This window comes from Delphinapterus leucas, chromosome 4 (assembly GCF_059928025.1).
Source record: "Delphinapterus leucas isolate spDelLeu-1000000601 "Yukka" chromosome 4, BTC_Dleu_Yukka2, whole genome shotgun sequence".
NCBI lineage: Eukaryota > Metazoa > Chordata > Mammalia > Artiodactyla > Monodontidae > Delphinapterus > Delphinapterus leucas.
The window spans coordinates 83,519,228-83,541,926 of NC_143132.1; the positions used below are offsets into that span (position 1 = coordinate 83,519,228).

General features: G+C 48.2%; 2 protein-coding genes across 10 annotated transcripts in view; one reads left to right on the forward strand and one right to left on the reverse strand.

Moving 5' to 3' along the window:
• The first annotated feature begins 3,432 nt into the window (after positions 1-3,432).
• On the forward strand, positions 3,433-22,441 carry MAP6D1 (MAP6 domain containing 1). Of its 3 annotated transcripts, none has more exons than XR_016393058.1 (4): positions 3,433-3,855; positions 8,840-8,957; positions 9,536-18,390; positions 19,512-22,441. XR_016393058.1 is itself a non-coding variant. In XM_022571089.3 (3 exons), exons 1-3 carry the CDS (start codon positions 3,476-3,478, stop codon positions 9,614-9,616), a joined length of 579 nt encoding a protein of 192 aa, XP_022426797.2. In that variant the 5' UTR covers positions 3,433-3,475; the 3' UTR covers positions 9,617-22,441. The 3 variants fall into 3 exon arrangements, 1 of the variants encoding a protein (XP_022426797.2); XR_016393059.1 differs by having other exon boundaries at positions 20,725-22,441; XM_022571089.3 differs by having other exon boundaries at positions 9,536-22,441.
• The window catches only part of YEATS2 (YEATS domain containing 2), a 108,048-nt gene continuing 98,535 nt past the window's right edge, over positions 13,187-22,699 (reverse strand). For 5 of the 7 annotated variants that reach the window (XM_089910771.1, XM_089910770.1, XM_089910768.1 and 2 more), the window contains 7 exons: positions 22,244-22,317; positions 21,096-21,175; positions 19,946-20,147; positions 18,066-18,292; positions 17,114-17,188; positions 16,351-16,424; positions 13,187-14,966 (listed from right to left, as the gene is read on the reverse strand). In XM_089910771.1, the coding sequence (XP_089766897.1) occupies positions 14,858-14,966; positions 16,351-16,424; positions 17,114-17,188; positions 18,066-18,292; positions 19,946-20,147; positions 21,096-21,175; positions 22,244-22,317 (841 nt within the window). In that variant the 3' untranslated portion in view covers positions 13,187-14,857. Of the gene's footprint in view, positions 14,967-16,350; positions 16,425-17,113; positions 17,189-18,065; positions 18,293-19,945; positions 20,148-21,095; positions 21,176-21,196; positions 21,992-22,243; positions 22,318-22,699 lie in introns of those variants that run through there. The other 2 variants (XM_089910772.1, XM_089910773.1) reach the window with 2 other exon arrangements.

Consider the following 22,699-nt stretch of genomic DNA (forward strand, 5'->3'; position numbering starts at 1 on the left):
TAGCGGGTATATGTCTCTTTTGAAGAGCAGTAATGCTGCCCTGGAATCTTGCTGTTCGTTATTATATTTAACATAGTTTGAATACATGGAAAGGTCTGATTGGAACTCAGAGGCGCTTGTTTTTTAATGTTGGCCTTCTAGCACCTCTGCTAAATATTTACTTTTACTTACCTACCCCTTTCCTTGCTTGGTTAACAGGTAAAAGTTAAGAGCATCTTCTCTCTGGCATGGGTCTGAAATAACAGCTGCAATATTTTCTAAATTTTCCCAAAAAGGTAGGTAACGTTTTGTGGCAGTGAGTGGCATATACAGAAAGGTATTTTTAGGTTTTGCTTTCTAGGTTAAAATTGTAGCTAATTAAGAATTAGAAGGAAGTATCTTGGATAAATTCAGACTTGAATCTGAGCCTAATAGCATCTTATGTTGGAAAATGTACATTCTTTGAAGTGGAGCATCATACTGACATAGCAGACAGTGGTCGTCGTCATATCTTCACTGTAGTGGAACTCACTTGTCCTCGTGATTGAGAATTATTTCTAGGAAATGCGATTTGAGAATTTAAAAGTTTTTCTTGAAAGGGTTTATAGGAGAGTTTTTGAGTCTTTTGGTTGATCTCAAAGGGTTATACCAAATTTTGCACCTTGTGCTGGAGAGGGCCGGGCTTGCGCGGTGGCGGGCACAGAGCGCCTGGCTTCATGACAAGGAAGGGAGTCGTGCTCACCTCACACGGTGTTGAGAGCTGAATGGCATCGTGTGCCCAGCACATAGGAATTATCCAGTTATGGTGGTTCTTCATCTTTTTCCCAGCAAGCTGGACTCTTCTCTGCTGCAAAGTACCGGTCATTCTTGCCAGGCAAGGGACTCTGTTCTAGTTTAGAATAGTCTAAACTAATGTCACTTTAAGGAGAGAGAATTTTTGTTAACCCAGCCCTCATTTTGCCAGTAAGGAACCAGGGCGGTCGTGTGTGGGAACTGCCCAAGGTCACACTGCTGTGCTTTGACATTTCTGAATATGTAGTTATGCTAAGAACCCTGTGACTTACAGATGAGACAAGAAGTGTTTTTCAGAGATGGGATGGGAGGCTGAGATCACATGGACATTCCATATGGAGTCCAAAATGAAATTCATGTCGTCCGTGGGCAGATCTGGAAAACAGGCAACAAAGACACGTCTGCTCTCTCTGCTTTGTGATGTTTAGAGAAGGAACGTTTGGAAGGTCAAGTTACCTACCTGTGAGAGGCCTTGGGAGGTCAGCATCCAGCTCCAGAAGCATAAGCCTAACTGTCCATAGCTTTGGCAACTTTCCCTACTCTCCTGTTTGCCCAGTGGGGTATCTTTCTCATCTTGGCTTCTCTGCTGGCATGTGAGCACCCCAAGGCCGTGCTCTGCCTGGCTAGCGTGCCTCTCAGCCTGTGCCACCTCCACTGTCCTCTGAAGTGTGGGGTCCCAGGAGTGTACTCTTAGCTGTCTCGTCTCTCTCCATTTCTGTGGCTTCAGTTATCTCTGTGAGGATGTCTTCTGAGCCCTGGACCCACTGAATATCTCTAAGCTGTCACTCAGTACATATGTCTACTTTGTAGACAGTATGGAACTATGTCCTAGGCATAGTTACAGATCCTCAGACCCCACTACACAGGAACATCAAATATGACTCCTGGCTTAAGCCAGAAACCTGGAGCCATTCTAGATTTCCCTCTCTCACCTCTCATTTCTAGAATCCAGCCCCTTCTCTCCACTCCCAGTGCCTTAAGTTCAGTCCCTTGTCTCTAACCTGGACTGTTGTTAAGATTGTTCTCCAGCTGCTCTCTTAAATGTCCTGTACTTCTCCACAAGGCCACAGAGTGCTAAAAACACTTTAGTCATTTCCTGTTGTCGCCTATGAAAACTCCCTAGTGTGTCTACCAAGGCACTCCGTGGCCCAGCCTCTGCTGCCTGTGGCTGAACCCTTGGCCCCTGGACCCTGCATTCCCACCTGATCCCACTACCCTCCCTCACTATGGGCAGTGAGTCCAGGTCCCTGGCCCTCTCTCCGCTGTTGGAAAGCTCTATTACACTGCTTTCCACATCTGTCACCCACTGCACTGTAAACCTCCTGAAGGCACCCAGCATTATTCCAGGCACATTGTAAGTCCTCTTTGACTGTTGTTTAGTGAATGAAGAAATCAAAACAAGATGGGCTGCTCTTTTTTTTCTGCAGAACGGAGTGTTTTAGTCACCAGTCTCCCAGGTGGCTGACCCAGGGCCTGGCACACATAAGTCACACAAAGCCAGCGTACCCTGAGCAGGTGTGTAATCTCCCAGTGTCTTCACGGTACGCAGGCTCCTCTGCTGCTGCCTCCTGGGCCATGGCCTGGCCAAGGCAGCTGAACTGCTGCCACTTGGGGCAGTCGTTGTGTCACTTTGCTATGCCTTCAAGCTAAGATAGGCAGTGGTTTGGGAGAGGAATCTGTATTCTGATGGCCAGGGCTGTACTGCAGTCCTCCCTCTGCGGTGCAGGCTGGATACTGTCCAAGTATATGCTTGAGATGGAGCACTGGGTAATTAGTGCTGTTTCAACAGTGTTACTAGTAATTGGTCTGCAGTGCATACTGAAGGCTAATGTCAAATATTCAGGAAGCCGTTGCGTGTGGCCAGGGAGCTGTTTGATACCCTGTCCTGCATTAAACAGACTGACCTATGACCTGGAGGATTACCTGTATTTAGCTCTGCACAGGAGGGAGAGCAACTTTTATAGCATAGTGGCCAAAGATTTGTGGCAGCTTTATAAGCAAGCCTTTATGGCCATGCTTTAAAATTAGGGATTTTAGGCCTCAGGAAATATCAGTTGAGGGCTAATGCCAGTTCTCAGTGGAAGCTGAATTGGATGTCCCAAATTTGGCATCATAACGGCTGATTCAAACCCGCGTTCTATGGGAAGCGCGGCCCCAAGTCTTCCCTGTGATCCCCTCATCGCGCGTCTCCCCCTGCGTGCCCACGAGCCCCGCGCTGCAGCCTCGTGCAAATCTGGCAGCCACGGCTTGTCCCCTGTCGGCGGAGTCCAACAGACCCTCCGGGAGGCGAGCTGCAGCCTGGGGGCTGGCGGAGGGCGATCGGCTAGGAATTGTCGCCATCCGGCCCTCGGCCTCTGCGAAGCCAGGTCTAAATTATAAGATAGCATTTAGGGAATTTTGGATTAAATTATGAGACATTCTTCAAGTTGGACACTTGTGCCTCCAGGCGGTTTCAGTTCCTCCAACCCCAGCCCCGTTTCTGCACCCCGCCAGCCTTACCCTCTTCCTTCACCGGCGCCCAGCTCCAGCCCTGCACAGGCGGCCCTGGCCTCGCGGGGCTGTCGCCCAGCCCTCCGCTCCCTGGGTGGCCACCCCGAGGCCGGGGGGCGGGGCTGCGGCGGCGCGGGCGGGGCCGCGGGCGGGGGCGGCGCTGCCCGGAGCGCAGGGAGTCGAGCGAGCGCGAGCGCCAGGCGCCGGGGCCAGCATGGCGTGGCCCTGCATCAGCCGCCTCTGCTGCCTGGCGCGGCGCTGGAACCAGCTGGACCGCTCCGACGTGGCTGTGCCACTGACCCTGCACAGCTACTCCGACCTCGAGAGCGAGGAGCCGGGCCTGGGCGGTGCCACCTCACGCAGGGGCTCGTCCCCCGCAGGCTCGCGGGACCCCAGCCGGGACGTGCCGCTTACTCAGTACCAGCGGGACTTCGGCGTGTGGACGGCGCCCGCGAGGCCCAGAGATGCAACACTGGGGCGCGGGTCGGGAGCGGGCGGCCGCAGGATCAAGCCCCCCGCGCCCTACAGCCGGGGGGTCTACGTGCTCCCCGTCGGCGACGCAGATGCGGCTGCAGCGGCGACCACATCGTACAGGTATGAGGCTGGGGGCAGGGGAGCGCATTGTACGCAAACCACGTGGTCCCAGGAGGCTGAGCTGGGGAGCCTGGAGGACCAGGGTGGGCGGGAGGGAGGAGGCGCCTAGAGCCCCCATCCCACACGACTTAGAGAGCCGTGGGCGGCCTCCGAGGTCATCCCCTTTGGTTTCTGGCACTGCCAGCGTCTCCTTTGATGCTCCCCGACCAGACTCGGCGTGAGTGAGCGAGCGAGCACCTCTGTGGCGGCGAGCTCACTACCTCACTCGCTGCCCTCTCGGGCAGTGCTGGCAGAAAGCCTGCCTTCGACCGAGTTAAAATCCTCTTCCCCTTAACTTCCACCAGGTGGGCCTAGCCATAGGAGGGGTGCTCGCAGGCCAACTGCCTGAGGATCGCCTTCTGTGGGGGCGTTGGTGGTGAGGACCAAATGCAGAGCTTCCAAGTGGGTGGTCCCCTAGAGATGCCACTGAGTGACTGAGGGCAGCTGACGTGGCTTTCACTGAGGACAGGCCTGTGTTCTGCCCCTGGACAGCTGAGGGCTTTCTCTCTTCTTATAACAACAGTGATCAGAAAAATTGGAAATTACGGAAATTACAGTATAGAATATGAGTATGCCCTTAATCCTACCCCAAACTCGTAGTTCTTTCTAATCCTTAACATGCATTTGAGTGCGTATCTGTTTATAATGCTTGCATAGTTAGATTTGTAACTGTACACGTTTTTTTTTCTTTCACGTATCGTGGATGTCATTCCATGTTACTAGATGCTCTTCTACAACATGAATTTTAATGGATGTGCAGTATTTTATCTTATGGATATACATTATCCATATATTGATATATATGTCCAAATATTAACCTACTCTCATGTCGTTAAATATTTAGGGTGTTTCTAATTTGGGGCTATTAAAAACACTGTTCCTTTGATCTAGTTACTTCACTTGTAGAAATTTTCCCTACAGGTAACCTAGAACATGGGGTGGGAGCTAAGGAGTATAAGGTACATGTCAACAACAGTACAGCAGAAAATGGAAACAGTTCCATTGTCCTACTGATGTAGGGGACTGGTTAATTATAGCTCTGCCATAGGATGGGCTACTGGGAAGCCCAGAATGTACTGATAATAGAAGATGTCAAAAAAGATGCAGAACGACACATCTGCTACTATTTGTGTTTTTAAAGGGGTTATTGATACATACATATCTGCTGAAATAAGCGTAGGATGTCTCTGCATGGGTGTGTGAGAAAATGGTAACCTTTAGGGAGAGGAAGAAGGGGAAGGAGTTGTGGATGCTGCCAGGGGTGGAAGGAGACTGAGGGACTTTTCACTCTGCCCTTTTGAACCACTGCTTTTTTTTTTTTCTTTTGGCTGTGCCACATGGTTTGCAGGATCTTAGTTCCCCGACTAGGGATGAAACCCATGCCCCCTGCAATAGAAGCACAGAATCCTAACCACTGGACCACCAGGGAATTCCCTGAACCACTGCTCTAAAAAAAAAAAGAGTACATGTATTACCTTTAACAAAAAATTTTAGAGAAATATCTCCTTTGATCAGCATTCTTGTAGCTAGATCTTTGCTTATACAATAATTTCTTTAGTATGAATTCCTACCTGTGGAATTAAGGGCCAAAAGGTATGAACTTTCTCCTTCAATTTTATTACTTTTAAAATCAACTGTATTGAGGTATAATTTCCATATAGTAAAATTCATCCATTATAAGTGTACAGCTGGATGACTTTTGTATACACCTGGGCATCACCACCATAATTCAGACACGTGGAACATTCTGTCTCCCCAGAGGTTCCTTCACGGGCATGCAGGTTTTAAGAAACTTGATGGGGAGTGGCTGTTTCAGGATGGGTCTTGTGTTCGGGGACGTGTGCTCAAGCTGAGCTGCAGAAATGCAGCCAGGGGTGTCAGGGGCAGGGCAGACACTAAGCCACAGCACTGGGGCCCCAGCCACGCAGTGGACGGTGCCGACTGCTGCACGAGGGGGCCCTGAACCAGCTGGAGGGGCCTTGAGTGGTGACAGGTCTGGAAGGCCAGAGGTCCTGGGTGTGCAGTGCCTTCAAATGGCTGATGTTCCAGGCACAGACAGGGGCGGAACTTGCAGGGAGATAGCTTCAGCTCAGGGAAGGAAGCGCTTTCTAATAATTAGAACTGACTGTGATGGGTAAGGTCACGTGGTGCTGATCTCTTGCTCACTGGAAGTGTCCAAGCAAAGGCTGGACTTTTAGAAGCCATCCGTCACCCTTGCTGAGCAGATGGCAGGTTTGAAAGTCCTGCTTGGGTCCTTCCAGCTCCAGTGATATACTAGAGGTACTAGTTATTACTCTCTGCTTGGCACGTACCAGGCACCAGGCTTAGGACTTCCCACAGATTATCTCCCCAAGACTTCACAATAACGCCCTGGAATAAGTTCAGTTCTTGCTGTCCCCATTCTATAGATGAGGAACTTGAGTGGCTGGCACGAGGTCACGCAGAGCAGAGCAGAACCCAAGTGTGTCTTGCCTCAGAGACCAAATCTGTGCCCCTAATAGGTTATCATCCCCTAAGATGCTGCCTCCACTGAATCAGGTAGTTGCTTGACCTGTGTCCGGCAGTGGTGGAAAAGTACCGAGTTGGGCAAGAGTTGGGACTCACTAGAGCTCTCCTTCCTGGTATATAAACTTGGTGGGTCACTTGGCCCCTCTGACCCTTTCCTCATCTGTAAAGCAGAAATAGCAAGAGCTTAGCTGCCTGGGTCACCTGGCAGAGACATAGGACCACTGCTGAACTTGGCTCCCCAGCACCGTGCGAGCCGACCTCGGGGACCCTCCATCTCCCAGCTCTACTACTGGAATGAGCAATTCCATCCCACCTGCCTTCTTGAAAGATGCACGTTACCTAAGCGAACTATTTAAAGAAATTTACAAAGCAAAGGAAATGAACAGATCCAGAGAGCCCAGGGATACGAGTGCTCGTGGCTACTCCTCTCCACCCCAGAAGGTCCTGCCTCACCTGGCCCTTGGTCTCCAGGTGAGAACTGACCTGCCTCTCACTCGGCCAGAAGGGCAGCGGGTCCTGCCCACTGCCAGCCTGGGTCCTTCCTCCTGACCAGCTCCTCCCAGAGCCTTCCCTCCAGAGTTCGGTGTGTCAGCACCCCTGGCCCAGTCGTCTCCCTCTTTCCTTCCTGGGTGAGTCAGTTAAAGGGCCAACAGTCAAAGTGCCAGACTTAACTCCCACTTTTCCAAGTGCCCATCGGGAAGGCTTAGGGAAGTTCAGGGATTTGTTTGAAGCCATATTGGCCTGAGAACCCAGGCCTCAGGATCCTCAGTCTGGCGGTCTGCAATGCCCTGGGTGGCTCCCTGCCCCTCAGCAGGAGGGACTGCGGCCCTCAAGGTCCAGCTGAGGCTCACATGAGGTGGACAGTGGTGGAAACTGCTTGGTGAGGGGAGGCACAGTTGACTGAGCTAGTCCTGTATTATCTCCTCAGCAGGCCATCAGCCTGCCCTCCTCATCTCCTGGGCAGTCACCAGGCCCTGTCGAGTCTGTCTTCAACGTCCCCTCTCCATCCCCACTGCAGGCCTCCCTCTCACCTGGGCTCCAGCACAGCCTGTCCCACAAGGAACCACAGGCACTGCTCTAGCCTCTGGCTCTGGTCACCTCCTGCTCTGGGACCCCTGCAGCCACCCTGGGGCAGCAGGCTTGGGCTGCCAGACCCAAGGCTCAGCTCAGTGTGGGAACAGAAGGGCACACCAAGGGGAGGACCTGCTTCCCCAGGAGAAACAGAGTAGCAGATGGCTCGGGCAGCTGGTCTTTGAAACCTTGCAGCTTTGGAAGCAAAAGTTATCCAATAGGGCCTTGGCCCAATTTGCCTCCTGGTACCCAAGTGCTGGCCACAGACAGACACAGCTGCTCCCTGCACACGTGTCATGCCCAGTGGTGCCCAGCTGTGCTAAGGAGAAAAGGCTGCTTTGTTGATCTCAGGGCCTGAAACCTGGCCAGGGCTGTGGATGGGGTGAGATAGGCTGGGGTGGACCCAGCCCAAATACGGATGCTGCCTCTGGCCATCTGGACCCTTTTCCTCAGAACATCACCTTGGCCAGCGGCTCCTGTGGGCACAGGAGGTCTCTGCCATTTAGTAGGGGAGTTGATAGAATTAAAATAGGTTTTTTGTTTGTTTGTTTGTTTTTTAAGAGGAACTGAGGAATTAAGTCTTTGTCAAAAGAATGCTACTCTGAGCACTTGGAGCTAGGCCGTGCCAGCCTTGTCACTTCCCTCCAGGTAGCCAACACCTACCCCCTGTGCAGACCACCGTCCCTCCCTGCTCCTGCGCATCAGTGCCCGCGGGCACAGCGCCATACAAAAGCCACAGCGCCAGGCTGTCTTTAGTTTCTTGAGACGGTCACTACGATTTATACTCTTTTGCAGGAGTTAATAAGACAAGTTATTAAAAACTAAACACAACACTGAGCCTCATTTTCTTCCTCAGTTGTAACCAGGTATGGAGGACCGTGCAGTGTGCTGTCCAGTCCATCACCTCCTCTGGACGTAAGGGCCACCAGCGACGTGGGCTGCAGGCGAGCGACTTTCGCTGGTTCTGGGCCTCTAGGGCCCCTTAAAGTGGCCCGGAGGCAAGATAGGGAGCCCTGGAGGGCAGGGCTGGAACGTGCTCTGAGGGCCAGCACACGCCGGGAGCTCGCAGTTCGGGATGAGTAGGATCCAGTTGTTGACTGAGCTCTCTGCTTACTCCCCGTGCAGCCTGTGCCACTGCTCCCCAGCAGCGTGAGAGAAAATTCCCGCTGGAGCTGTCTGGGGTACACTTCGTCTGCTAGTTCTGCCTTTGTAAGGGAAGAAAGGAACATCTGCAGCCAAAGCAGCATCTCAGCAGTGGACATTGGTCAGGAATATTCCAGAAGCACAGGGCAAGGGCCGAGGCCTCTGAGGGGTCAGGGGAAGGGACGAGAGACCCTGTGCAAGGTTGTGATGTGTTCTATTCCAGACAGGAATTCCAGGCTTGGACTGGAGTGAAGCCATCGAGATCCACAAAGGTGAAACCCACCACAGTCATCACAACCCACAGCTCTGGATGGGACAGCAGCCCCGGGGCTGGCTTCCAGGTCAGTCCGAAGCTGGTGCTGCAGGGCGAGGGGCTAGGTGCCTGGCTGCAGGGGGTGTGAGGACAGAGGCTTTTCTTCCAGGTTAGGGACTAGGAGTCAGGTTTGGGTGGTGTAGGATGGCATTATGCCAGGGACAGTGGTGTCTCAACACCCAATTGCCACTCGCGAACAGAAAGCCAAGGTAATGCTTTGTCGTTAGCCACATGTGTGTCCCCCTAGTGCTGACTTCTCTGGGGAGAAGGGTGTCCCCTCCCTTCTAAATCCCAATCTTACCCTTGGCCACTGAGCCCTAGTGACAAGCTGTCCAGGCCCCGGCGTTCATGTAAGGAGGAGCTGGAAGGGAGGTGGGGCCGTTCAGCTTCCTGACTCAACCCAAAAGAGGCTTCAGGGAGAAACGAAGGTCCATGTGCTCCATCTGGCCAATGTCCACTAACGCAGGAACCCCGCGTTAACTGCAGACCCTTCAGGTTAGCAGTCCCAACTCTCAAGGACAAAGAGGGGATTTTTTCCTGGAGCTGTGGGGAGGGGGAAAGTCGAGGGAAAGGCCCGCTGATCTGTGGCCACATTTCATTTTCCAGGTCCCTGAGGTGAGGAAGAAGTTCGCCCCTAACCCCTCAGCCATCTTTCAGGCCTCAGCTCCCCGGATCCTCAACGTGTGATTGCCCACGGAGAGAAGCGAGCAGCCACAGAGGATCAGAACCCACTGCCCGGGGACTGGGTGAGGTCTCAGGACCAGATGGCCCCTGCTGTCAGAGGGGGAGGGTCCTCCGTTCTCACCGTGGGGCACTACTTCCTCTCCAAGCTGCACGAGGCTGCGGGCAGAACAGAGGCACAGAGGGACACAGCACCACCCAGCTCAGCTCTGGGCCTCAGAGATGTGTGCGGAAGGCTTCAGATCTTTTTTAATTGCCTCTTTTGGCCACCCTTCATTTTTTAAATCTGAAGAACTTGATCAATTCTACTGTGAACTGAATTGGTCGTTGGGGGCTGAGGAATATGGACATAACAGGTCCTTGAAATATCCAGTAATGTCCACATTGTTGTTTTCGCAGGCTGCATGACAATTTTATAACCGATGGTAACCCAAGGTGGTGTCCTTGGATAGTCCCACCAACGGCCCCACATGTTCAGGCTGTAGAAGAAATCTTAGGTTATCACCTGCATGTGACTCATGATGATGCTAAGTAACCAGGAAGAAGTTTCCCAAAGAAGCAGAATATCAATCATAGGGTTTCAGTTTTAAAGACAATTTCTTTATGGCCAAGACGACCCTGGTTTTAACAAAACATTTCTTGGGATGAGTGAAGTACTGAGTGAATGACATTTACCTTAGTATTACTGACTCCAGTTTTGTTCCATTAATGTACTGATGACTAGATGGGAACTACTATACTAAGAACGGGGAGCTGCTTCGGGAGAAGGGTGGCACTAGCTTCATTCCCTGAAAGACCTGAAAACGTCATCTCATTACAGGGAGCTCACTAGCCGTTGAGGCAGCTCATTCTGTTTTTGGAAGGTCCTCTCCTTTCTTGACAAATTCCAGCCAGTGCAGCCACCTGGAACTAGCCTGGTCCCCTCTTTGCACAGCAGCCCTCGAAACATTTGAAGGAGTTTGTGTTCCTTTTACAGATTAGAGGCACGAGCTAAGGACAGTTTCGGTAAGGAAGCTCAAGGATTTCCCTTTGGATCTTTACCTCTTTCCAGCCCTCAGGTGGCTTAGCCAGGTGAGCATTTACTTTCACTACAGGAGGTGGCATTCAGGTTTTAGAAGCAGCTCAGAGCGGAGGCGGAGCCCTGTTTCCAGCTCAGGCTGCGAGGGGCCATCAGTCCCCTCAGAGGTGCTAGCTCCCAGCTCTGGCACATTTCCAGCAAAGGAAATGTTGAGAGAATCATTTTAAAGGGAAAAGCAAAACCATATGCTTACACAAAGGGTCCTGTTATTTCAGACTTCATTGGTTTGCATGTTAGATGCTTCTAAGGGAAAAGAGACTGCGTGCTGGGCATCCTGTGAGAAGCAAACAGATTAATGGTACAATCTCAGATTTTACTAAAACGCAAACATATTGTTTCAATTTAACATTTCTTTAAATTAATTATAAACACGAACGCCTTCTCATGTCTTCCTTTATCTCCTCTTAGCGAGAGGACTTTAACGTGCCATGGCTACTGCTGCTCTCCCTTGGAGGCTTGTAGATTCTGAGAACGCTGACCCTGGGCTGCAGTCGCACTGCTGTCGTATGTAGTAATATTTAACAGAACCCACGAACTTCCTCTTTTACACTTACCCATTTCCCCCCAACCCCGCTAGGAGCCTAGGGTAAAAGGACTGTCTCTGAAGCCAGTCTTGGGCTCAAATCTTGGCTTTTCCATTCACTAGCTGGGAGCAGTTTAAGCTTCTGTGTCCTTATCTGCAAAGTATGGGTAATGCCACTCCCCTCCCCACCCCTAGAGAATGTGTTTATGTGCAGCGTGCTTAGTACAGTACATGGCCAACAAAGCACAGCTGCTGTACTTGTTCTCTCCTGCCCAAGCACCCCTTCCCGGGAGCCTGCTTTACTCCCATGTGCAGCTTTGGTCCATCTGATGCCACTGACAGGCCCTCTCAGTAGCCCCTGCCTGTGTCACACCACATAGCCAGCCATGCCCATCCCTCCCCCAGAGCCTGTCCCAAGAGCCCATTCACTGAGCTGGGGGTAAAGCAGGCTGCCCCATGCTGGCAGTGTTGGCACTGCAGCAGCGGTGGGAGCACCACTGCCTGAGAGAGGCCTGACCTCTGGAAGGCATCCTGCACACCCAGGAACAAACAGCTTTTCAAAAACACCCCAACCCAACAGCCTTCCTTACTAGACTTCATTAATTATTAGATCTGGATTCTGAAACAGCAGCTTCCTCCCACTAGGTCTTCATAAGGCCTTAACACTGAGATAATAGCAGCCTCAGCCACGTGGTCCCAACTCACCTAGGTCATATGTATGATACAAACAGACGAAGACCGAAAGGAACGCACTGGAACACTGATGGTGGCTATCTTTGAGAAGGGGAACTATGGATAATTAAAAATTTTTTACACCTTACAATATTTGCTAAAAGTTTCTATATAATTAGCATTTTTATATTAAATTAAAAAGCAGTTTAATCTGCTTGTTAGGTAATTTTAGCCAAAGGAAAGAGGAGTTCAAATTAATTATTCCATGACCAAAGTTAGCGCTGCAGTAGCTGCGTTGACCAGCCGTGAGGAGGCCCAACCACAGGGAGGCCCCTGGGTCCTGTCACCCACAGTCATTTAGACCAAGACTGATGGCTCCGTAGTGAGTCGAACTCAGAAAAACCCATTACAAACACTAATACTTTCATCCTTGTAATAACTCCAGGATTTCTGGCCAAACTCCAAAAAGCAGCTTTTGAGAGAACCTTGGCCATGCAGCCCACCCTGGGCCAACGGGGGACCCTTTGAGCAGGATCAGCTCCGCTGGCCTCACTCACACAGGTGCCTTCAGTCAGTTAAGAGGGAGTCCCCGATTAAGGTACTGTGACACTGTGCCGTGGCTCCTGTCAAAACCGTGGCTGACACAAATAACATTCAAGAAGGGGGCCTAGTCAATGCCCCTATTCTCCTTCCTCCAGACCATCAACTCCCTAAAGGTTGACACTAAGCGAAGCCTGGTCCCAGGAAAGCTACATACTTGGATTGTATTATAGGGCCTCCTCCCCAAATAACTTCTTACCTTTGAAGAACCAAAGCTTTCAAAGCTTTTAGTTCTTATTAAGAGTGGATATAAGTAATAGTCATTTCTGAAATATTTCTGTACTTGCTGTAATTTTTTAGCCACTGTGATAGCAGATGGTCCCAGCAGGACTGGGTCACAGGAGTAACTTCTTTCTGGCTTCAGCACAGACCCATTCTTGCCAGACGAACCAGTGTGCTTCTTGATTGGACAACAGGAGCTGTTTTAATCTTTGCCTTGGCTTTGAGGTAGTTTTCCTTTGCTCCAAGCTGTCAGAAACCACTGTGGCCAGGACCAACATGCATTTTTCCAAAACTTTTTCAGATTTTTTATATAACTGTAATCCTTATTTTAAGAAGCTGCAAATTCTTTTTGGACAGAAGTGGAAGAATTCATTCAAGTACACAAACACCTATACCTTTGCCTCATCCCAGCTCTTTTTGACCTAATGTAAGAAAAACCCTACCAAAGTGTAGTGCTCCAAACTCAGAAAAACCCATCACAAATATTGAAAGATTTATTGTAGATATTTTTGTTACACAATTATGTTACATATTATGATACAAATACATTTCATTGCAACATTAACATATATGGGGACCGTTAAATCACTTACTATTTCTTTTGCAAAAAGATCATTTCTTGAGGCTTTCACACCTGTAATAACTGACTCTGTGCTCATTTGAATCAAATCTTCATCCTTTAGCTCTGAGTCACAGTCCACTGCTGAATGAGTCTACACTTGCCCGTTAACCTTGCTTGGAATATTTTATGTATGGAACATCTGAGCCTTTACTACTGAACTGTTTTATTACTAAGCCAGGACATGCCCTATGCCTTACTGAGTAATTTCCCTCTGCAGCTGCTGTCCTCAGATGCTGAATAAAGGGCAGATTTCTTGTAGTTGCCTCCCTGCCTTCTGACTCGAACATCTAGAGGATTCATGAAAACGTGAATTATGTTGCTTGGATAAGTTTCTTTGGCTCTGACTCACAGCTTTCAGTTTTTCTTGGAGCAGATTCCTAACTGCTGAGAATAAATTCTTTACTTCTACAGACTGTCAGGAGGATTGGGGTAAAGTGTCTATAATGAAACTGGACATCATGCAGGGCGCGGCTAACTTTCCTTTTTCCGACCACTTCTGCCTCCCACTGAGATGGCCTCTGCCTATGACACAATCTGTTCTCACTGCTTCTGAGCACTGACATCCCTGTGTCTTGCCTTTGACAGTCCTTTCTCTACCTTTAAGGCACTCACAAGTGTTTAAAACACTTTTCTTCTTGGGAAAAACTCCTTGACAGAGAAGAACAAGACACCAAATCCACTGGACAGGTTGAACTGTCCGAGGGGCTGCTCCCCACTGGCCACTCAACGTGGGTTCAGCAGCAGGAGCTCCGGCAGACCACGCCAATGGTGAGGAACCCGCTCTCTGCCCGGCACACACTCAAAGCTGGCCTGAGTCTGCCAAGTGCCCGGGCTTTGTGGGTGCTGTCTATGGCTAAGAGCTTCTCAGTTGTAGTCAAACCTTTTCCTGACCTATGCTGGGATCTGTCCATCCCTTGACAATGCTCTGAGACTGGTTGTAGTAATGCTCCTGTGTCCCATGAAAGAAGCATTCTCAGTCTGCAGCCTCCCAGGCTTGTGTGTCTTCCACACAGCATCACTGCTTCCTGAGCCGATGCTTGGGGTCTGAGTGCCGAAGCCCAGTCCTCCTCCAGATGTTATCAGGGTAACTAGAGGGTGGTGGTGGTGGTGCCTGTAACCCCAGCCCACAGAATGGGTGAAATCTCTAGCTTGCCAGACTCATTTTCTGCCTCCTGGAGGGAGACTCAGGCCCAAGGTGCCCACTGGAAAACACGCAGAGGACAGAAGGGCCTGATACATGGGGCCTGACCCTGCTCTGATGGAGACCCTGATGGAGCCTGCACAGAGAGGGAACAGATTCAAGCTGACAGAGCATGCATCCACTCATGGCTTCACTCTAGAATTGGGAAACAAACTTCTCTCCTAAAAGGATTTGACCTGGGACTGAACACTGGTGTTACTAAGTGGAGGCAATGGTTTAGTAGCCATCATACTCCGAGGCACACAGAAAACGACCTTCTCTCCCAAATAGAAGAATCATCACAGTTCAAGACTTTGAATCCTGCTTTCCTAGGGGCATCTTCATTCTGTTCACTGATCTTCATTCAATATCCCCATGTGTTTGTTTGTGAGGAAGTCCAGAAAAGGAGTGTTGCAAATGGCCTGGTGAATATTACTCACTGTAATTTCTTTGGGAATCCTGGTCCAAAAAACAAAGGTGTTAGTGATTCTCTCAAATATCTAAATAATTTAAGCAATTAAGTTACCGAAAGGACCATCCCATGCACAGGCTCTAGTAGGTGGGGATGATGCTGAGTGATAGGCATGGTTTAGGGCCACTCTGGGGATGGGGAGTGGGCAGGTGCCTTCTCTCTCCCCCTCTTCTTTCCCACTAATTCCTTTGACTCTGGTGGAGATGTGGCCTACCCTCTTCCCGGTCAGCCCTATTTAGGGCTCAAATATGACTTCCTACCACAGGCATGAAATGGATTTCAATAAGGTGGTTGAATGATTAAGAAGAAGAAAAAAAGACTGGGGATTGAGAAAAGAGAAAGGAAGTAAAGCAGAACAGAACGTTATTGCTGTAATTCAGTCTCAGCCGAATGAAAGCTGAGTCAATGCGCCACAGAGCCCATCTCTTGGAAAGATGGGAGATGGAGTTATGGCAGGCCAAGTGTGACGTTCAGTGTTCTTATCGAAAGCACTCAGGTCACTCTATGTCTTCACATTTGGGACCAGAGAGGCGAGCAGGGGCTGCAGAGGCACTCTGCCCACTCCTGGATCTCCAGCAGGACAAGCAGCAGCATTACTAGAACTCCTTTGTTCCTCACTTTTTGTAAAGACCTCTCTACACTGCCTGATGTGTTACATTCCTGTTAAGTCTGACCTAACCATATTCCTCTGATTTAGGTCTCTTCATGTCCTCAGGTATTCTGTTAAAGTTATATAAATTTATGACAGCCTTTAAGCACAAGAGAATAAAATAAATCTGTTTCCTTTGAAAGGAATGCCTGTCTATCATTCATTCAGGGCCCAGGAAAAGAGCAAAATTCAGCGTCCCAATCAATGACAATTAGAGAGGCTGCAAAGAGCACTGGTGAGCCTGTGGATATAGAGCCAGTGAGATCTAAGTTTAAATCTAGGTTCTATCATGTATTTGCTGGGAAAGCCAGGCAAGATTACCTTTCAGAGCCCGGTTTCCTGATTTCTAAAAAGGGAGCACGAGTTCTGAAATGAACAACAAATTAGGTAATATATGCAGTGCCTGGCCCTAAACCTGACACGAAAGAAACACTGCTTTTATCTTCAATGGCAACGAATTGGTATTTGTTCAACCGTGTAACATATGAGAGTCCTACTGAACAGGGTCTATGCAGTAGAGACGGGGAAGATACAGACCTCTCACAACCACGAGACTGTCTCAAAACAACCAAGTAGACCCCCAGGTCTGTCTGGCGCTGAGAATGTCCCAAGCACTGACACCTCCTACTGAACTGACTTAGGTCTAAAACATCATGATGGGCAACTAAACTGTGAGGAAATATCTGTCAGCCTGATACCACCAACTAAAGAGATAACCGTACCTGTTGTGAGATGCTGCCTGGTATCCAACCGCCAAAGCCTGTCTCAGGATGTCACTGACCAGCTGCTCTGTAGCCTACAACAGAAGATGCTGTTACTCTCAAAAGGGCCACCCGCTTGCTGGCAAGAAGGGATGCAGAGCTGACCCCCATCCCATACCCTAAACTTGGAAACAGCTATATCTAAGGATCAAAAGTCCTTAAGGAAGAAATTAAAGGTTCGAATAATAGACCACAAATAATAGCCCACAATTACAGAGGCTATGATTCTGAGAAATTATGAAGGGGGTAATTTTCATTAATCAGACATTATTTTTAAGGAGGACAGGTGAGGACTATTTGTGAGGTATCCCTGCTCCTGGAGATCTACCAGGAAAGGAACTGCTGAGCTAGGATCTGGCTGGGTAAGGAACCTGGTTTCGTCATCCTCTCACCGAGGGGTGGGACAGTTGTGGCTACTGTTGTGACATGTGAGTCACCTCTTTAAGCACTGAGACCTATGACTCTCACCTCAGGCTACTTAAAAAACACTTGAAATGGCACTGAAAGATATCATTAGAGTGACATCAGCACAGAAACTCTTGTAGAACTACAATTTAATTCATTTAAAAATCAGAAGGAAAAAAAAGAGAAAACTTTAAGCCCGAATAAGCTGAGAAATCGTAAAGCCTGTCATCTCTGTTCCATTTCTGTCCTGCCTGGCTGGCCCCTCAGCGCTTCAGCCCCTGACGGCAGCTCACGGCCCCTGCTGCCCACAGGCACCCACCTTCAAAATCATATCTTCCACCACCGACGCATACACATTCCTATGCAGCGCCACAGGCTGCAGGGTGATCCCAATCTGGAAAAGCAGAAGAAAGCCATTTGTTCCTATGTCCTCATGAAAAACAAGCACGCTTCTGATACCCAAGATGATGTCCGGGTGGAAGAATAACTCCACAAACGTTCTGGACAAAACTCATGGAGAAGTAACACAGACTATAACAACCCGAAAATCTGTTATCCTACCACTCCATGTTTCTAAGGGATTGTTAAAAATGCTATTATAATCCTGCTCTTACCCCCAAATCTCCTTCATGAGAGAACGTAGGATTTGCCATGAATTCTGACAGTGGGAGCAACATATTGGAAAGCCTGGAATCAGACTCTCAGGCCCTATTTGCAATAGGTGATAAAGATATACTTGGAAACGGCCCCACTTGTCATCTCCTTCTGTAGGTGAAAAAAAACTAGTCTTTCAGCACTTGGGTACCAGGCAGCCGTGCAGCAGGCAGATGCTAAAGTGAGGCTGCATTCCACTGGAGGTAGGTAGATAATTCTCTCCTGTACCATAAGGGCACTGAGTGCCACGTCCACACCCTGGCAGGGCACTTGGGAGCTATTAGTGTCAGGGAGAGCTCATTATGACATGCCTCATGAGGGAAGGGTGCTTCTACTGAGGCAAATGAGAAAAGAGCAGATGAAAAGTAAAAAACTGCCTACACCTAGCTGCCTTTGCTTCAATTTCATGTTCAACGAGCAGCCTCTCTATACATGTAATTCATTTTCCTGCCCAAGGGCCCTGATGTAGGAAGGCAGGTGCCCAGAGAGCAGAGCCCAGGTTTACCAGGCAGAAGGAAATCATACACCTGCTTCACCAGAAAGTCTGGTGTCAGTTTCTAAGGCTGAACACCTTGCACCTGGTTAGGGATCCAGCAGCACAGGCCTTAGTCCCCTACCTTCTGTGTGATGTCACCAATAAATTCAGAGCCTGGTGTTGGTGGCAGGTAGAATTTCATTTCTTCCTGTTTCTCGTCCTGTTCTTTTTTGATGTTTATCTTTAACGGCTCTGAGAGGTTGAGGATGTCCACCTCCTCCTCATGCTCCGGCTCTCTTTTCTGAAACTGCTGCAGGTCCTCCAGTTTCCGGCAGAGGTTGTCAGCAGAGGAGAATGATGACGGGCACTCTAAATGAGAGGTAATCAGTCTTATGACAGCTGTGGTGACAAAAGAAAGGGACTGTCCATCTCCAAGGGACCAATAGCCTGAGACCCAGAGAAGAAGGGTAAGTTATCAAGGGAGCTGACCTTCTTTCTGGTTCTACAATTCTATGAATCTATAATTATGAAAACTAGTAATTCATAAGGGAGACAAGCACCAAGACAGGCATCTTGTGTTAAAACGTTATGTGCTGTTAAGGACAATCTAAGTCAAAACAGCACATAATTCATACTTATGCCACCAAAAACAAGGCCATCCTCCCACTCCCACTGGTAATTTGTTTCCAGATTTTAAATCTGGAGAATTTAGAAATGCACAAGGAAGAAATTAAAAATCATCCATGCTCTGCTTAGAGATAAGTACTACTAACATTTTAGTGTATACCATGCATCCAGTCTTTAATAAGTTGATTTATACAAAGCCCAACAAAGAGTATTAGAAGTTTAAAGCCAGCAGGGGCTCTGGGAATCTTCTAGTGCATCCCTTTCACTTTATAGATAAATAAGTGAGGTCCAGACTGGGACAAGATGGAGTTAAGGGCAGCCAGCAGGATGGAGATAGAGCATCCAGCTCCTGGCTTTCTCTGTTTTATTGGCAGGATGCTCACAGATCAGTCAGTCATATTAACAGAAAGCCTAGTACAGGTAAAGTATTGTGCTTTACATACACTACCGGTGAAGCACAGAAGTAATCGACATGGTCTCTGCTCTCCAAAGAGCTTAGATATAAATCTGACAAACCCTCAAGGTTCTGATATTAAATACCACTGGAGATCAAAGAAAGGAGAGGCCACCCTGTGTTAGGGCTCTGGGGAAAGCTTCATGGAGAAAATGGGACTTGTGCTAAGTCTTAAAGGAACCCCCCCAGACCCCTTCCTGTGCTCCAGGTTCCCTCAGACTGGGAGGTGGAGCATCTGTTTTTCTACAGAAATGGGGCTGAGAGGAGAAAACACTCCTTATTCATTAAGGTGAAACTCAAAATATTTTCCCCATATGTCTTTTATACCCAGCTCCCCTGCACCCCTGCCCACATATAGCTCAGTTATTTGTGTCTTTATCATAAAACAGTTCATTTTATCTGCAACATTATTAGTTGTTTAAACCTGTGCCTTCAGCACTGGGCAGTGCACTTCCAGGCTAGGTTCTGGAGATAAAGTAACAGATAAGACATCGTCCCCATCTTCAGGGAGAAGACTCGTCTGTGTGAGGGTGGCTATAAGGTCACAAAGGAAGAAGTCACTTCTACCACAAGGAAAGGAGTTAGAAAGAAGGTCTTCAAAGGAGAAATGATGCTGAGGAAGGGGGCTCCTGAATGAACAGTGTGTTCCTGTTGCATGTCATGGGCCAGAACATTCCTGGCTGGGGCACACCACTTGGGACACTTGGGCACAAATAGTTCTGTAGGGACCATCCTGGGGTGGGCGGGACACCCAGGGTGGGCTCCTGTTCTCTAAGGCAGCTCTTGGAGTCCTCAGGTCCCTTCACCTCAGCTGAAGGAAAGAGCATGGAAAACTGCTGGGGCTGACGTGGCCCGAGAACCATGGAGGCTGACAGGTGACCATGTGCTCCAAGGAAACACTTCTCGGCTGCTGATGGTGCCAGAGTCCCACCAGTGCTTACCTGGCTCGCTGTCAATCTGGGTCAGCACATCCTCGATAGAGTCCCCGTCGCTCCTCAGGCTTTCGGGGTCAGGTGGGGTGTAGCCATGGCAGCGACACCAGTGAGCAATGTGCTTGGTTTTAAGCGGGGTCAGGTGATGAAATCTTGGATTCTTTTCCAGTATTTCTTGTAAGACTTTTCGCATTGTCATCGCTCTTTGCCACTTAAAAAAATTGAGGGGGGAGGGGGAGAATTCAACTTAGCGTGTTCAAATAAATCACCCAACTCTAAACTACCATGCTAACTTGTTAGAGTCATTTTTTTCTAAGGAAAAAAAATCTGATGGTGTCACTCCTCAATTTTTAAAAAAAGTAAAAACTCTTACCTAATGCTTATAAAATAAAACTCAAATTCCTAGGTTTGGCCTACAAGGTGTTTCACCTCGTCTTAACCTGTGATCTCCCACTTCCCCAGCCTTCCCAGCCTTACCCAAACTCATCACACTGACTTTCTCAAAGCTTCCTAAGCATGCCTCTGTACCTGCTACTTCCCTCTTATAACCTTACTGTCTGGCATAGTTGCTACCACACTGAGTAATAAATACTTGACTTAATTTTAATATAATTCTTTAAAATTTTTTAGAAATTTTTACCAATGCAGGAAAAAGTAGATCTTTCAAAGGCTAGCTACATGTCTTTGGAGAATGAGATTTTTAACTAAGGAAAAAGTTCTACCATCGAATATTTAACGAGGGACTTCCCTGGTGGTCCAGTGGTAAAGCAATCTGCCTTCCATTGCAGGGGACGCAAGTTCGATCCCTGGTAGGGGAGCTAAGATCCCACATGCCACGGGGCAACTAAGCCCTCACGCCGCAACTACTGAGCTCAAGCACCACAAACTACAGAGCCTGCGCGCCACAACTAGAGAGAGAAAACCCGCATGCCACAACTAGAGAGAAGCCTGGCGCCGCAATGAAGAGCCAGTGTGCGGCAATGAAGACCCGGCACGGCCAAAAAATAAAGTTAAAAAAAAAAAAATTTAACGAAACATGCTGCAAAATTTATCATTGCTCCATGTGACGAGGTTTATGGAAGCAGCCAGAATGCACATGTGTTTTGGTTATTTTCTCTAATAGGCTCTCAGTGGTGGCCTGCAGCAAACATGGGATTACCTCAGCAGCTCTCCTTTTCCCAATGTTCCAGCCATAATACTGCTCCACAGATTTTGCAGAAAAACAGCTGGCATCTTCACCTAGAATGCACATATCCAGCAAACTCTGAATAAAGTTATGATTTAAATAAAATCTTATTTGCTGGAAGCATGTCCAAAAGTTTCTTTAGACCTCTTTATTGGCTATGTTCCTTAACAGGCAAGTTCAGATGCAACATAACACACTCATTCGTGTGTTCTCAAAACAACAGCCCTCCCTGGGAAATCAGCTTCTCTGGTAGAGAAAGTATCATGGCAGTAGACTACCTATTAAAATAAGTGGAAATGGCACTCCACTGGGAACAGGAGACCTGAGATATAGCCTTGACCTTGCCATTCACTAAGCTGCCTTGGGCAACCTATATCATCTCTCTGGGCTTCAGTTTTCTTAACTGTAAAATGAGACCACTGGGAAAGACGGTTCCAGAACTGCCTTTCAGCTCTAATATTCTGTATTTGTATCTGAATTTTTAAAAAAATTTTTTTCCTGCTGGGCTAGAAAAATCACTGAGTTTACTTTGAGCTACCTCGAAATGACCCCTTTGAGGGGAAAAAAAATAGTTTCTTTGCTATTACAGCTGGAAAAAATAAGCAAGGTAGTCTGTACTTGGCCTATTGCTTTCATATTCCCATGAATGTGAAATGATAATCTGCTTCATCCCTTCCCTCTAAATGTTCGCGGGTGATCTTGCCCGAGAGCCGAAGCCTAAGTATCCACAGGCTGTCGGTCATGCCCTTGGTGAGGGCTGTTGATTCTGTCAGAGCAACTGGGGCTGAGAAGCAAACTGTTCAGTCTTGCTGACAATGGGCAGGGATAGAGGAGACATCACTGCAGGAGGTCTTGACAGTCGTTTATTTCTACAGAGTGAGTGTTAGATGAAAGATAAAAAAATTCCTTCTGCAGATCAAACCGTGAAAATAGTAAGACTAACTGACCAAGATATTGTTAATTCTAAAACCCTGCAAATGAGCTACAGCTGTAGCTAAAACCCTCTATGATAACTACCATGTCAGTATTAATTACATCACCAAGTGATTCAAGTTGACTTAATATCCCAAGTACTTCACAGCTTAAAAAAAAATGCATCCATATATTCAGTATTGTCTTACTTTTTGCAGTGATTAAAGGGATCTTCTTTACTACTGCTGTTAAGATTTGCTGGATAGTCTCTAAATGGTCTATCCTGAGAAGGACAAAGAAAAGAAAATTAAGGTAGGGAATACACAGAGCAGTTTCTAACTGTGTGTGTGTGTGTGTGTGTGTGTGTGTGTGTGTGTGTGTGTGTGTGTGTGTGTGTGTGTGTGTGTGTGTGTGTGTGTGTGTGCACATATAACACATATGAATTTATGTATATATTTCTCCTTTCCAAGGGAATTAAAATTTAAACCAACTATATTGGTATGTCCTTCCTTCTATGCATAGCCTTCTTTATAAATGAAGAGCATTCAATGCCTTAAAAAGTCAACACTAAGATGAAACCCCAAGAATGACAAATTATGCAAACCTGACATTTCATTTTATCTATATTTTAAAATTAAATAGCCACGTAATCTTTTTGCAATGTG

What these genes read in the sequence shown, in the direction of transcription:
- MAP6D1 (XM_022571089.3), top strand. Translation starts at nt 3,476, where the DNA reads ATGGCGTGGCCCTGCATCAGCCGCCTCTGCTGCCTGGCGCGGCGCTGG. An exon ending in GCGGCGACCACATCGTACAG is followed by an intron (nt 3,856 to 8,839) that starts GTATGAGGCTGG and finishes GTTCTATTCCAG; the next exon opens with ACAGGAATTCCAGGCTTGGA. An exon ending in GCCCCGGGGCTGGCTTCCAG is followed by an intron (nt 8,958 to 9,535) that starts GTCAGTCCGAAG and finishes TTCATTTTCCAG; the next exon opens with GTCCCTGAGGTGAGGAAGAA.